The sequence below is a fragment of the Phocoena sinus genome, chromosome 9 (genome assembly GCF_008692025.1).
Source record: "Phocoena sinus isolate mPhoSin1 chromosome 9, mPhoSin1.pri, whole genome shotgun sequence".
Classification (NCBI taxonomy): domain Eukaryota; kingdom Metazoa; phylum Chordata; class Mammalia; order Artiodactyla; family Phocoenidae; genus Phocoena; species Phocoena sinus.
In genome coordinates, this window is record NC_045771.1 from 16,270,008 (window position 1) to 16,286,096 (window position 16,089).

At 40.9% G+C, this 16,089-nt stretch overlaps 1 protein-coding gene across 2 annotated transcripts in view; it reads left to right on the plus strand.

Moving 5' to 3' along the window:
- The window catches only part of PTN (pleiotrophin), a 100,754-nt gene extending 84,926 nt beyond the window's left edge, over positions 1 to 15,828 (plus strand). The window contains exon 5 of one of the 2 annotated variants that reach the window (XM_032643028.1): positions 15,088 to 15,828. In XM_032643028.1, the coding sequence (XP_032498919.1) occupies positions 15,088 to 15,140 (53 nt within the window). In that variant the 3' untranslated portion in view covers positions 15,141 to 15,828. Of the gene's footprint in view, positions 1 to 15,084 lie in introns of both variants that reach the window. The other variant, XM_032643027.1, reaches the window with a different exon arrangement.
- Positions 15,829 to 16,089: the final 261 nt, after the last annotated feature.

The following is a 16,089-nucleotide window of genomic DNA, read 5'->3' on the forward strand; positions in this document are numbered from 1 at the left end:
CCTACCCTGAACCTCTTGAGGTCAGGAGCCACAACCCATTCCCCTTTGCAAGTTACCACATCTCATGTCCCTAGTCCCTGAGAGGAGCTCAACATATAGTACCGAATTGATGAATGAATGATGTGTCCAACTAAACTGTCCTGGTCTGGCTCGCTAGAGCACATCATTCATTCATTGGCTGCCAAAAAATGTATAGAGAAATCACAGTTAAAGCACAGGACACTCACCTGGAAGAAGAGTCACCTGGGTGTTTTACTCCCATCCTTATTAAAAAATTTTTGTTTCTAATGGCTGGGACAGACGTGAGGACCAGGAACTATAAATGCTCGTAGAGTTTACTTCATGCTGTGTGTCTGCTTCCATCTCCCTTGGTAAATTCCGTGCTCAGAGGCTCATTAGCTGTGCACACACAAAACAGCTACGTAATAATTAGCATCAAGGAAGGCTGCATAATAGAACAATGTTTGCACTAATTAGATACTGGGTTGAGAGACCTTCTTTTTATTTCCCCCTGAAGCTTCTGCATTCCTCCTTTCTAACTTTTGCTTTGTGTTTTAGGTTTTAGATATTATCATCAGCATTTCTTGAGCATCACAAAAGTAGTTGCTATTTATTGAGTATTTACAACGTGACAGGCACCATACTAAGCCCTTAGCATGCATTGTCTCACTCGGTCCCCACCAAAGCCCCAAGGAGTTTGGTTCGCATTTTACAAAGGAGGACACTAAGGTTGCAACCTGCACAAGGTCACTAGCCAGTGAGGGGTCAGGCTTGAACTTGAAGTCAGGACTGTGTCCAGAGTTCTTTTCTATTATACCAGTTCTTCCTAAACTGAGTGCTTCCTATGGGATCTCTTTGGGTATTGTAAAATAAATGAATAGTTTTGGTTTCTGTTTTTTTTTTTTTTTTTTTTTTTTTTACGGTATTCTGGCCTCTCACTGTTGTGGCCTCTCCCGTCGTGGAGCACAGGCTCCGCGGCCATGGCCAACGGGCCCAACCGCTCCGCGGCATGTGGGATCTTTCCGGACCGGGGCACGAACCCACGTCCCCTGCATCGGCAGGCGGACTCTCAACCACTGCGCCACCAGGGAAGCCCTGGTTTCTGTTTTAACGATAATTCTAAAACATCGGTATAAGCGCGTTTGGTGTCATTTACGATTGAGTCATGTCAGATAATTTTTGACTCAAGCTTGTCTTTGTGTAATGATTGGATGGGAGCAAATGATAGCTTTTAGTGCTGCAATTCTCGAGCTGGGGTCCTCTAAAGGGGTTGAGTTCCTCCAGAGTAAGACACAGCAGTGCAATGCACCCTGTTACACTCCGTGGCCTCCAAGGCTCGACCCAGGGCTGGATTCAGGGCTACCTTCTCTCCACTGTGAGATTCGTAGAGATGCTGGTGCTTTCCCAGGATCCACGGCACCGGCGTCCTGGTGACAAGTGCTGCTGGCAGAGATACTCTGCACGCTATCCGCGACTCCAGCCAGCTCGGTCCTGATGCAAAGCCTTCAGGAACCTACAGGGAAATCAAAGCGGGCTGGCTGTTGCTCAGCGCACAGACAGGGAAGAGAAAAGAAGACTTTTTCAGGAGGAAAGAACAGTATCTGTAGAGAGCTCATCAGAAATCCAGAGGGCAGGAAGCAGGTAAACATTTTTCTGGTGTCCTCCTTCTGGGTCACGCAGTGGGCAAGGCCCAGAGCTCTCTGCCGCAGGTTCACGCATTCACAGCACTTGCTTTTGCAAGGCAAAAATAATTGCAGGAATTATTTTCATTCTACAGAAAACAGGACAACTTTATTTTCAGGTCTTTGCCCAGATGCACAAGAGTAATAAATTAAGTTGCTGTGAAGGCTGCTGTCTAAAAAAATGTAGAGACGTCGACAGGAATCTCCTCAGATCTAACCTTTGCTGCTGCTGTAGACAGGGCGTTGGGTGGATGGGGGTGGAAGGAATCAAGTAATGGGAAACGTAGCTCACCTGCTGGAAATCTGGAGTCCAAGGGTGGAGACGGGTGAGTGGATTAATGCAGAGAGCATCGTGAAACCATTAATGAGCTTAAAGTCCTAGAGTGTGCAGTGCCAAAGTCACATATTCAAATGATGTTATTTAAAATGTGGGGAACAGGTGTTTTTAAAACATAAGAATAAACACGTATATTTTGCATCTCTACAGCTAATGAGGGTGATCCGAAGGATATACAAAAATGAAAACTAGTGTGAAGTCTAGTTCACTGCTGTATTAGCTTGCTAGCACTGCTGTAACAAAGTACCGTAAACAACAGAAATTAATTTTTTCACAATTCTGGAGGCTAGAAGTCTGAGATCAAGGTTTCAGGAGGGTTGGTTCCATCTGAACGCCATGAGGGAAGGGTCTATTCCAGGCCTCTTTTCTTGGTTCATAGATGGCTGTCCTCTCCCTGTGCCTTCCATCGTTTTCCCTCTGTGCATATCTGTGTCCAAATTTCCTTAGGGCCCACTCCAATGACCTCATTTTAACTGAATTACCTCTGTAAAGACCCTTGTCTCCAAATATGTTCACACTCTGAGGTATCGGGGTTAGGAATTTAACATGAATTTTTGAGGGGGACATAATTCAGCCCATAATGACTGATTCATATATATATAATATATATAAATATATAAATATTATATATATAAATATATTATATATATAATATATATATTATATATATAAAACAATTGATTCTTTTATATATATATATACACATACCAAAAAATTTCATTGGCGAGTGAATAAAAAATGATTTATTGAGCTGTACTTACCGAGCTTTTAAATATTCTAGAGTTCAAGCTTTTCCCCTTTTTCATAAATCGTAATTTGAGTTTCCAGTAACACCAGTCATATAATATTAAACATCAGATATGGTAATAGAAAAATAACGATGTGCTAAGTGGGAATTACTTATTGTTTATAATTATACATTTCATTTCTGACTTGGGCTACAATATAAATTTTAATATTTGTATAATAAGGTAAATTTTCTACCTATGCCTTCATTATTGCAGAAGCAAGCTTTTAAACATTTAAATATCATATTAGAAATAAGTGGTCTTCTTTTCTGCTTTTGATGTAGAAGAAGGCAGTTAATCTGTGTGTGGGGAAGTCACTGTCAACAAGTGTAAGGTGTTGAGAGTGGCCTAGGACTGAAGAAGGGGCAGATGCTTTGCTGAACAGAAGAAACCTACATATTCATTCCCCCATCTAAGGCTCTGTGTGTGTGTGTGTGAGTGTGTGTGTGTGTGTGTGTGTGTGTGTGTGTGTGTGTAAGAGAGAGAGAGAGAGAGAGAGAGAGAGAGAGAGAGAGAGGGAGAGGGAGAGAGAGAGACACGTGGATTTAATTATATCACTCTATTCTAGCTTCTAGAGTTCTGCAAAGTAGCTGGGAGGCGTGGGACAGAGTTAGGGCCAGCAGTATCACCAAGCATGACAGCACATACATAACCCGAGTCTCTAATACAGGTATCAGATTTGCATGCTATTGTACCCGCAAATATACGGGCATAATCATAACCTACATTCTCAAAGCTACCTATGTAAAATCACACATTGTTTGAAGAGTTTCACTTGCTTTAGCTATATTTGCCTCTCTTCAATGTTATTTAGCACTTAAAAACCTTTATTTTTGGCCAAAGCTGAAAAAGACAAAATTTAGCAGCTGAAAGTGAATGCAAACACACACACACATGCGTGTGCGCGTACATACACACACACGCACAGAGCTTTTTGTTTTCCTTCTGTAACTATCTACAAATGAGAAAGCCCTGGATTAAAGGAGGTACAGATGAAGCAACTCTGATTCCTTTCTTCACTGATCTTCTCTCTTGTGAATTCAGAGGAAAAATCCACAAAAATTTTCAGTTGTTTTTACATTTTCAAACACATGAATAGGTGTAGCTGATACATAAGGACAATGTGAATGTGCTGAGCTAAAAAGAGGGGTTTGACTTGGTGACTCTCTACCTGGTACACACATGCACATAGGTCAGATCAGGGAGTAACCCCATCACACTCATGTCTACTGTATAAAGGAAGCACATCCTAGCAATGATTCCTTCCTAGATGGGTTGGAGAAGCCAATAGTTATCTCAACGTTTTCCTTCAAAGAAAAGGAAACGGAGAGACAAGAGGGAAAGAGGCTGAAAAGAGGAGTCTCTGGGTGAAGGGAGAAGGGCTTCCTCTACTGATCCAGCGAGAGTCGCTTTGGAAAATAACTGACACGCTTAGGGACTTTTACTGAGCTTGCTTTGGGTGGTTGACGAAATAATTTCCTCACCTCCATGAAATCTTCCGTTAGGTCCACATTAACTCACTGCTGCTCTCATGGCTGAACTTGCTATTTGGAGGCTGTGCAGTTAAGTGCCGAGTCACCTCTCCAAGTAAATGGGGGCAGAACAGAGGTTCCTCAGAGGGTCCAGACATATTTTGTTTGTGTCTAGACACAGATGTGTACTATTTTTTATGCACATCTACTTGATGTCAGAAAGCAAACGTGTAGAAGGGCAGATAATTGGGAGGGAGTTGTAGGTATTGTTATGAAGTAGAATTGATGAGCAAACAGGAAGGTGGGCAGTGAGGGAAGGAACAGCTGTCAGCACGTGGGCAGCACTGAGTAGCAGCCGCATGCAGGTGGATATGTATGTATAGAGGTGGGTATGTATTCCATACATAATCCTAGAAGGAAATGCATCGAGTCCCTAAAAGAGGAGATGAAGCGAGTGACATTGCAAAATAAGAAATCGAAGAGGAAACAACAAATCATGACACAGATGTTGGACCAAACCATATCTGAGAATAATATCTTAAGAACAAAAATCTAACAGATTATGCTTTTGATTTTTAAATATATAGAAATTTCTTCCTGTGTCGTGCCACTTAATATTGGGAAGTTTAATGAATGGTGCCAGGCCGGGAAGCCAAGCCAACTAGTACCTGGATCCCTGGTGGATCACTGAGCTGTACATTTACAATTCAGGAAGCCTTGTTATCAGTTCTGAGACACAGCTGGCATGGTGCAAGGAATTAGATATTTCCAGGTGACTAGGCAGAGCTAATTCTTAAATACAGGTGAGTTCCCTTAAATAGGTTCATGAAGCATTAAAAGGGTGTTGGTGGTATCCAGATTTTGGACTTACTTACATTGCGATGTTACTGTTTGTCAGTAATCTGATCCCTTTCCTTCACTCAGTTTTCATGATTTATTGGATGAGTCTCCACAGGTCAGCTCTAGGGCTTTCCACGGCTCGCCTCCCGCTGTCCCTGTCTGCTGCTAATCTTGACCTCTGAATCTTCAGTGTCCGTTTCTGCGTGTTCATAGCTTCCTCATATAGGAATTCTACCTCTTAGAAGGTACAGATCTCTTTTTCCTAGTCTAATCAATAGTTCCTTCCATCGATTTAATGACCCAAAGCCATTTTATTTCAATCAGTGGCAAAGAGAGGTTGACTCAGTTAAAATTCAAGCGCCTCTCAAATCTTTTCATCTCTTAATTTTCCTTTTATGTTTTCTGTCTACCCCATAGGTCATGTGAAAGAAAGAAATCAAACCAAGACATTTTGCTCAGAAAATGAGATTAGCTTATCCCAGAATTTTCTACTCTTCTGCTTCATAGAATAACATTTCCTCTCAAGGTGTTCAAGAAATCTTTAAACTGATGTCTTTCAATGCTCACTCACAACCTTATTTCTTCCATATCTCCCTAATATTGGATATGGGAGTGGATGTTTACTTGTACCATCCACATGGCAATCCTATTTCTAAAAGGGCCCGTGAATAGATGGAGAAGAGATCCTGTTTGATTATTTGCCTTTTGAGAACGAGTTTGCTGTGACAGACTCATATAGGTTACTGATAAAAATTTAAATTGGTACTTCCTTTCAAGAAAGAAATATGCCAGTATATACCTAGAGCTTTAAAAACATTCTGTCCTTTGATCAAGTAGATCCTCTTCTAATAATTTATACTAAGGCAGAATTTTAACATACAATGATTTGTCTGTAAAAACACACATTGCACCATTATTCATAATAACAGAAAGTGGGAACACGCCAACTGAGCAGCAAAAGAAGAAAGGTTACAAAAAATAAGGGTGGGCATGTCATAAAGGAATACTACTTGGTCATGTTTCAAAGTATATGCAGTGGCATGAAAACGAATACAACAGAACTTTTAGTATAATATACTTTATCAACTGTCAATATGTTCCTAATTTAAACTATATATTACATATATTACATAGTGTTCTTATTATCACACTAATGATGACTGCTTACCTTTATCTGCACATGTCATTGTGCCATGTTCTGTTCTCAGTGGATTTTATACAACTCATTGAATTTGGATATGAACCCTACGAAGTGGTACTATTCATATGCCCGTTCACAAGTGAGGAACCTGAGACACAGATACACAAATTAACTTTCTCAGAGTCTTATAGTAACTAGTGATGGAGCCAGAATTTAAACTCCAGCAGTCTGGCTCCAGCCCCAAATCCATACATTTCTGCCACTATTGTGGACCAAACGGAGGAAGTATTTTAGGAACGTTTAGCAATATCCTTTTACTATTGTGGACCAAATGGAGGAAGTATTTTAGGAACATTTAGCAATATCCTTTTACTCGCTAGCCTGGTGATGCTGACCATTCTTATCTTTGGAGCCAAAGCTGACATGTCCTATTCTATACTGCATTCTCCAGTGCTTAGGAAAAGGGAGATGGCAGATGACTGAATGGAAAAGGATAAAGTCTTTTTTTTTTTTTTTTTTTTTAAACATCTTTATTGGGGTATAATTGCTTTACAATGGTGTGTTAGTTTCTGCTTTACAACAAAGTGAATCAGCTATACATATACATATGTTCCCATATGTCTTCACTCTTGCGTCTCCCTCCCTCCCACTCTCCCCATCCCACCCTTCCAGGCTGTCCCAAAGCACCGAGCTAATATCCCTGTGCCTTGCGGCTGCTTCCCCCCAGCTATCTACCTTACTACGTTTGTTAGTGTGTATATGTCCATGACTCTCTCTCGCCCTGTCAAAACTCACCCTTCCCCCTCCCCATATCCTTAAGTCCGTTCTCCAGTAGGTCTGCGTCTTTATTCCTATCTTACCCCTAGGTTCTTCATGACATTTTTTTCCCTTAAATTCCATATATATGTGTTAGCATACGGTATTTGTCTTTTTCTTTCTGACTTACTTCACTCTGTATGACAGATTCTAGGTCTATCCATCTCATTACAAATAGCTCAATTTCATTTCTTTTTAAGGCTGAGTAATATTCCATTGTGTATATGTGCCACATCTTCTTTATCCATTCATCCGATGATGGGCGCTTAGGTTGTTTCCATGTCCTGGCTATTGTAAATAGAGCTGCAATGAACATTTTGGTACATGACTCTCTTTGAATTTTGGTTTTCTCAGGGTATATTCCAAGTAGTGGGATTGCTGGGTCATATGGTAATTCTATTTGTAGTTTTTTAAGGAACCTCCATACTGTTCTCCACAGTGGCTGAACCAATTCACATTCCCACCAGCAGTGCAAGAGTGTCCCCTTTTCTCCACACCCTCTCCAGCATTTATTGTTTCTTGATTTTTTGATGATGGCCATTCTGACTGGTGTGAGATGATATCTCATTGTAGTTTTGATTTGCATTTCTCTAATGATTAATGATGTTGAGCATTCTTTCATGTGTTTGTTGGCAGTCTGTATATCTTCTTTGGAGAAATGTCTATTTAGGTCTTCTGCCCATTTTTGGATGGGGTTGTTTGTTTTTTTGTTATTGAGCTGCATGAGCTGCTTGTAAATTTTGGAGATTAATCCTTTGTCAGTTGCTTCATTTGCAAATGTTTTCTCCCATTCTGAGGGTTGTCTTTTGGTCTTGGTTATGGTTTCCTTTGCTGTGCAAAAGCTTTGAAGTTTCATTAGGTCCCATTTGTTTATTTTTGTTTTTATTTCCATTACTCTAGGAGGTGGGTCAGAAAGGATCTTGCTGTGATTTATGTCATAGAGTGTTCTTCCTATGTTTTCTTCTAAGAGTTTGATAGTTTCTGGCCTTACATTTAGGTCTTTAATCCATTTTGAGCTTATTTTTGTGTATGGTGTTAGGGAGTGATCTAATCTCATACTTTTACATGTACCTGTCCAGTTTTCCCAGCACCATTTATTGAAGAGGCTGTCCTTTCTCCACTGTACATTCCTGCCTCCTTTATCAAAGATAAGGTGTCCATATGTGCGTGGGTTTATCTCTGGGCTTTCTATCCTGTTCCACTGATCTATCTTTCTGTTTTTGTGCCAGTACCATACTGTCTTGATTACTGTTGCTTTGTAATATAGTCTGAAGTCAGGGAGCCTGATTCCTCCAGCTCCTTTTTTCGTTCTAAAGATTGCTTTGGCTATTCGGGGTCTTTTGTGTTTCCATACAAATTGCGAAATTTTTTGTTCTAGTTCTGTGAAAAATGCCAGTGGTAGTTTGATAGGGATTGCATTGAATCTGTAGATTGCTTTGGGTAGTAGAGTCATTTTCACAATGTTGATTCTTCCCATCCAAGAACATGGTATATCTCTCCATCTATTTGTATCATCTTTAATTTCTTTCATCAGTGTCTTATAATTTTCTGCATACAGGTCTTTCGTATCCTTAGGTAGGTTTATTCCTAGATATTTTATTCTTTTTGTTGCAATGGTAAATGGGAGTGTTTTCTTGATTTCACTTTCAGATTTTTCATCATTAGTATATAGGAATGCCAGAGATTTCTGTGCATTAATTTTGTATCCTGCTACTTTACCAAATTCATTGATTAGCTCTAGTAGTTTTCTGGTAGCATCTTTAGGATTCTCTATGTATAGTATCATGTCATCTGCAAACAGTGACAGCTTTACTTCTTCTTTTCCGATTTGGATTCCTTTTATTTCCTTTTCTTCTCTGATTGCTGTGGCTAAAACTTCCAAAACTATGTTGAATAAGAGTGGTGAGAGTGGGCAACCTTGTCTTGTTCCTGATCTTAGTGGAAATGCTTTCAGTTTTTCACCATTGAGGATGATGTTTGCTGTGGGCTTGTCATATATGGCTTTTATTATGTTTAGGAAAGTTCCCTCTATACCTACTTTCTGGAGGGTTTTTATCATAAATGGGTGTTGAATTTTGTCGAAAGCTTTCTCTGCATCTATTGAGATGATCATATGGTTTTTCTCCTTCAATTTGTTAATATGGTTTATCACATTGATAGATTTGCGTATATTGAAGAATCCTTGCATTCCTGGAATAAACCCCACTTGATCATGGTGTATGATCCTTTTAATGTGCTGTTGGATTCTGTTTGCTAGTATTTTGTTGAGGATTTTTGCATCTATGTTCATCAGTGATATTGGCCTGTAGTTTTCTTTCTTTGTGACATCCTTGTCTGGTTTTGGTATCAAGGTGATGGTGGCTTCGTAGAAGGAATTTGGGAGTGTTCCTCCCTCTGCTATATTTTGGAAGAGTTTGAGAAGGATAGGTGTTAGCTCTTCTCTAAACGTTTGATAGAATTCACCTGTGAAGCCATCTGGTCCTGGGCTTTTGTTTGTTGGAAGGTTTTTAATCACAGTTTCAATTTCAGTGCTTGTGATTGGTCTGTTCATATTTTCTATTTCTTCCTGATTCAGTCTTGGCAGGTTGTGCATTTCTAAGAATTTGTCCATTTCTTCCAGATTGTCCATTTTATTGGCATAGAGTTGCTTGTAGTAATCTCTCATGATTTTTTTTATTTCTGCAGTGTCAGTTGTTACTTCTCCTTTTTCATTTCTAATTCTATTGATTTGAGTCTTCTCCCTTTTTTTCTTGATGAGTCTGGCTAGTGGTTTATCTATTTTGTTTATCTTCTCAAAGAACCAGCTTTTAGTTTTATTGATCTTTGCTATTGTTTCCTTCATTTCTTTTTCATTTATTTCTGATCTGATTTTTATGATTTCTTTCCTTCTGCTAGCTTTGGGGTTTTTTTGTTCTTCTTTCTCTAATTGCTTGAGGTGCAAGGTTAGGTTGTTTATTTGAGATGTTTCCTGCTTCTTAAGGTGGGCTTGTATTGCTATAAACTTCCCCCTTAGAACTGCTTTTGCTGCATCCCATAGGTTTTGGGTCGTTGTGTCTCCATTGTCATTTGTTTCTAGGTATTTTTTTATTTCCTCTTTGATTTCTTCAGTGATCACTTCATTATTAAGTAGTGTATTGTTTAGCCTCCATGTGTTTGTACTTTTTACAGATCTTTTCCTGTAATTGATATCTAGTCTCATGGCGTTGTGGTCGGAAAAGATACTTGATACAATTTCAGTTTTCTTAAATTTACCAAGGCTTGATTTGTGACCCAAGATATGATCTGTCCTGGAGAATGTTCCATGAGCACTTGAGAAAAATGTGTATTCTGTTGTTTTTGGATGGAGTGTCCTATAAATATCAATTAAGTCCATCTTGTTTAATGTATCATTTAAAGCTTGTGTTTCCTTATTTATTTTCATTTTGGATGATCTGTCCATGGGTGAAAGTGGGGTGTTAAAGTCCCCTACTATGAATGTGTTACTGTTGATCTCCCCTTTTATGGTTGTTAGTATTTGCCTTATGTATTGAGGTGCTCCTATGTTGGGTGCATAAATATTTACAATTGTTATATCTTCTTCTTGGATCGATCCCTTGATCATTATGTAGTGTCCTTCTTTGTCCCTTTTAATAGTCCTTATTTTAAAGTCTATTTTGTCTGATATGAGAATTGCTACTCCAGCTTTCTTTTGGTTTCCATTTGCATGGAATATCTTTTTCCATCCCCTTACTTTCAGTCTGTATGTGTCTCTAGTTCTGAAGTGGGTCTCTTGTAGACAGCATATATAAGGGTCTTGTTTTTGTATCCATTCAGCCAATCTGTGTCTTTTGGTGGGAGCATTTAGTCCATTTACATTTAAGGTAATTATTGATATGTATGTTCCTATTTCCATTTTATATATTGTTTTGGGTTCGCTACTATAGGTCATTTCCTTCTCTTGTGTTTCGTGTCTAGAGAAGTTCCTTTAGCATTTGTTGTAAAGCTGGTTTGGTGGTGCTGAACTCTCTCAGCTTTTGCTTGTCTGTAAAGGTTTTAATTTCTCCATCAAATGTGAATGAGATCCTTGCTGGGTAGAGTAGTCTTGGTTTCAGGCTATTCTCCTTCATCACTTTCAGTATGTCCTGCCACTCCCTTCTGGCTTGTAGGGTTTCTGCTGAGAGATCAGCTGTTAACCTTATGGGGATTCCCTTGTGTGTTATTTGTTGTTTTTCCCTTGCTGCTTTTAATATGCTTTCTTTGTATTTAATTTTTGACAGTTTGATTAATATGTGTCTTGGCGTGTTTCTCCTTGTATTTATCCTGTATGGGACCCTCTGTGCTTCCTGGACTTGATTAACTATTTCCTTTCCCATATTAGGGAAGTTTTCAACTATAATCTCTTCAAATATTTTCTCAGTCCCTTTCTTTCTTTCTTCTTCTTCTGGAACCCCTATAATTCGAATGTTGGTGCGTTTCATGTTGTCCCAGAGGTCTCTGAGACTGTCCTCAGTTCTTTTCATTCTTTTTTCTTTATTCTGCTCTGCAGTAGTTATTTCCACTACTTTATCTTCCAGGTCACTTATCCGTTCTTCTGCCTCAGTTATTCTGCTATTGATCCTATCTAGAGTGATTTTAATTTCATTTATTGCATTGTTCATCGTTGCTTGTTTCATCTTTAGTTCTTGTAGGTCCTTGTTAACTGTTTCTTGCATTTTGTCCATTCTACTTCCAAGATTTCGGATCATCCTTACTATCATTATTCTGAATTCTTTTTCAGGTAGATTGCCTATTTCCTCTTCATTTGTTAGGTCTGGTGGGTTTTTTATCTTGCTCCTTCATCTGCTGTGTGTTTTTCTGTCTTCTCATTTTGCTTATCTTACTGTGTTTGGGGTCTCCTTTTTGCAGGCTGCAGGTTCGTAGTTCCCGTTGTTTTTGATGTCTGTCTCCAGTGGCTAAGGTTGTTTCAGTGGGTTGTGTAGGCTTCCTGGTGGAGGGGACTAGTGCCTGTGTTGTGCTGGATGAGGCTGGATCTTGTCTCTCTAGTGGGCAGGTTCACGTCTGGTGGTGTGTTTTGGGGTGTCTGTGGCCTTATTATGATTTTAGGCAGCCTCTCTGCTAATGGGTGGGGTTGTGTTCCTGTTTTGCTAGTTGTTTGGCATAGGTTGTCCAGCACTATGGCTTGCTGGTCGTTGAGTGAAGCTGGGTGCTGGTGTTAAGATGGAGGTCTCTGGGATATTTCCACCGTTTAATATTATGTGGAGCTGGGAGGTCTCTTGTTGACCAGTGTCCTGAAGTTGGCTCTCCTACCTCAGAGGCAGAGCCCTGACTCCTGGCTGGAGCACCAAGAGCCTTTCATCCACACAGCTCAGAATAAAAGGGAGAAAAAGTAGGGAGAATTAGTAGAAGTATGAGTAAAGAAAGAGGGAAAGGAGGAAAGGAAGGAAGGAAGAAAGAAGCAAAGAAGGAAAGAAAGGAGGGAGGGAGGGAGGGAGGGAGGAAGGAAGGAAGGAGGGAAAGAAGGAAAAAAAGACAGAAAGAAAGATGATACAGTAAAAATAAAATAAAGTATAATATAGTTATTGAATTAAAAAATATTTAGAAAAAAAAAAAGGGACGGATAGAACCTTAGGACAAATGTTGGAAGCAAAGCTATACAGAGAAAATCTTACACAGAAGCATACACATACACCTTCACAAAAAGAGGTAAAGGGGGAAAAATCATAAATCCTGCTCCCTGAGACCACCTCCTCAATTTGGGGTGATTCGTTGTCTAAAGGAGGGAGGGAAGGAAGGAAAGAAAGAAAGAACGAAGGTAAAGTATAATAAAGTTATTACAATTAAACTTAATTATTAAGAAAAAAAATTTTTAAAAAAAAGTCATGGACGGATATAGCCCTAGGACAAATGGTGGAAGCTAGAGTATACAGACTAGATGTCACACAGAAGCATACACGTACACATTCACAAAAAGAGGAAAAGGGAAAAAAAATCATAGATCTCGCTCCTAAATTCCACCTCTTCAATTTGGGATCATTCCTTGTCTATTCAGGTATTCCACAGATGCAGGGTATATCAAGTTGATTGTGGAGCTTTAATCCGCTGCTTCTGTGGCTGCTGGGAGAGATTTCCCTTTCTCTTCTTTGTTCTCACAGCTCACAGGAGCTCAGCTTTGGATTTGGCCCTGCCTCTTGCGTGTAGGTCGCTGGAGGGCGTCTGTTTTTTCGCTCAGACAGGACGGGGTTAAAGGAGCCGCTGATTCGGGGCCTCCGGCTCACTCAGGCCGGGGGTTGGGGGATGGGGGAAGGAGGGGCACTGCGTGCGGGGCCGGCCTGCGGCGGCAGAGGCAGCGTAACGTTGCGGCAGAGGCCGGCGTGACGTTGCACCAGCCTGAGGCCCGCCGTGCGCTGTCCCGGGGAAGTTGTCCCTGGATCCCGGGAACCTGGCAGTGGCGGGCTGCACAGGCTCCGCGGAAGAGGGGTGTGGAGAGTGACCTGTGCTCGCACACAGGCCCCTTGGTGGCGGCAGCAGCAGCCTTAGCGTCTCCCACCCGTCTCTGGGGTCCGCGGTTTTAGCCGCGGCTCGCGCCAGTCTCTGGGGTTTGCGCTTTCAGCCGCGGCTCGCGCCCGTCTCGGGGGCTCGCGCCCTCAGCCGCGGCTCGCGCCCGTCTCTGGGGTTCGCGCTTTTAGCCGCGGCTCGCGCCCGTCTCTGGAGTTCCTTTAAGCAGCGCTCTTAAACCCCTCTCCTCGCGCACCAGGAAACAAAGAGGGAAGAAAAAGTCTCTTGCCTCTTCGGCCGGTGCAGGCTTTTCCCCGAACTCCCTCCCGGCTAGTCGTGGTGCACTAACCCCTTCAGGCTATGTTCAAGCCGCCAACCCCAGTCCTCTCCCTGAGCTCCGTCCAAAACCAAAACCCGAGCCTCAGCTCGCAGCCCCGCCCGCCCCGGCGGGTGAGCAGACAAGCCACTCGGGCTGGTGAGTGCCGGTCAGCACCGATCGTCTGTGCAGGAATCTCCCCGCTTTGCCCTCCGCACCCGTCGCTGTGCACTACTCCGTGGTCCCGAAACTCCCCCCTCTGCCTCCCGCAGTCTCCGCCCGCGGAGGGGCTTCCTAGTGTGTGGAAACTTTTCCTCCTTCACAGCTCCCTCCCACTGGTGCAGGTGCCGTCCTTATTCTTTTGTCTCTGTTTTTTCTTTTGCCCTACCCAGTTACGTGGGGAGTTTCTTGCCTTTTGGGAGGTCTGAGGTCTTCTGCCAGCCTTCAGTAGGAGTTCTGTAGGAGTTGTTCCACGTGTGGATGTATTTCTGGTGTATCCGTGGGGAGGAAGGCGATCTCCGCGTCTTACTCTTCCGCCATCTTCAAGGTCCCCCCCAAGGATAAAGTCTTTTGATTTAAATCCTCATAGTTTTACTCACCTGGTTTAGTCCAGGTTGGTACATTCCACTTGCTTCATCCAAGGCTAGGAGTCTCTGTAGAGTCAAAGCTCCATGTTTGGTAGGTTCAAAGGTGGTCCTTCGTATATGAATAGCTGGCTAAATGTATAAACAGAGGGCAAATCAGGAGTGGAAGCACTTTGAAAATGTTTGTCAGTAAAGAATGCTTATCAACTCTCCATGGAAAGGGAATGTGGGAAGTGAGGGGCTAAGAAATCATTTGTAGCTCTCCATTGAGCAGTGACCTGGCTTATTCTCTCAGAGATGCTGGCCGTGTTCGTATTTTCTAAGTAGGAACCCCAGACAGTATGTTGTTTATCAAATGGGGGCAACCAGTAAGATAACAGGCATTTATATGTGTTCACACAGGGAGGTAAGCTGTATTACTCCTGCCTATGCTCATAGGCATTCTCCTGGCAAAAGCACAAAAGCAGACACACACACACACACACACACACACACACACACACACACACACACACGTACTTTTTCTATGTATCTAATCATTTCATTCCTGGCCATTTATAAGACAAGTGGCTCCCTCCCTCATAGCTTACTAATGCAATGCTTTTTCTTCTCTTTCTTTTCTTTTTAATCACAGCAGAATCTAAGAAGAAGAAAAAGGAAGGCAAGAAACAGGAGAAGATGCTGGACTAAAAGACGCCACCTTCCGTGGACCATGAAAAGGACATCAGCAAACAGGATCAGTTAACTATTGCATTTATATCTACCGTAGGCTTTTTATTCAAAAATTATCTATAGCTTAAGTACACAATAGGCAGAAACAAAAGGAAAAGAAAAATTTTGTAGTAGCTTTTTAAAAAATGTATACCATAGTACAACTAGGGGCTTATAATAAAGGACTATAATCCTATCTAGAAAGTTGACTTATAGTACATGATAAGTGATAGAAAACTGAGGTAAGTTTTTTGAAGTTATGTGATATTTTACATTTAAAATCTTTTTTTACATTTTTTTTTCTTTTGGCAGCAATTTAAATGTTATGACCATGTAAACTACTTCTCTTGTTAGGTAATTTTTTCACCTAGACTTTTTTTTCCCAATTGAGAAAAATGTCTACTAAACAAAGCAGCAATAAAATATGATCATCCTATTTGAGGAAAATATCTTTTTTCTGCCAATGGATTTTAAAAAAATTTTAGTCAGCAAAATGAGGGGAGCGGGGTCAGAGCATGTCCTAGTTCAATGTTGACTTGTTTAAAAAGAAAAGCATTAAAACATGAAATTATTTTGCTTTGGCAGAAATATTTGTTTTCTTGATGAAATTATTTTTCCATCTGAGGAAAAAAAAAAAAAGACTAGGAAAATAAATCAAGGTGATGCTGAAAAAAAGATGCTTTTGTGTGCAATAATTTGATATTGTAACCCTTCTCCCTTTGTCACCTACACTCACCCATCCGAACTGTTAGCAGTGAGAATTGATCATACAAGCTAATTAAATCACTCTTGGGCACAAATGTTATATAGATGTAGCTGTAGATGTAGCTCTGTAACTATATATACATTCTAACTTTCTATCAGTATATAGTAGTTTAGACTGGTGCTACTGAATGAAACAAAAGTTCCAAAGTAGTCTAGTGTTTGG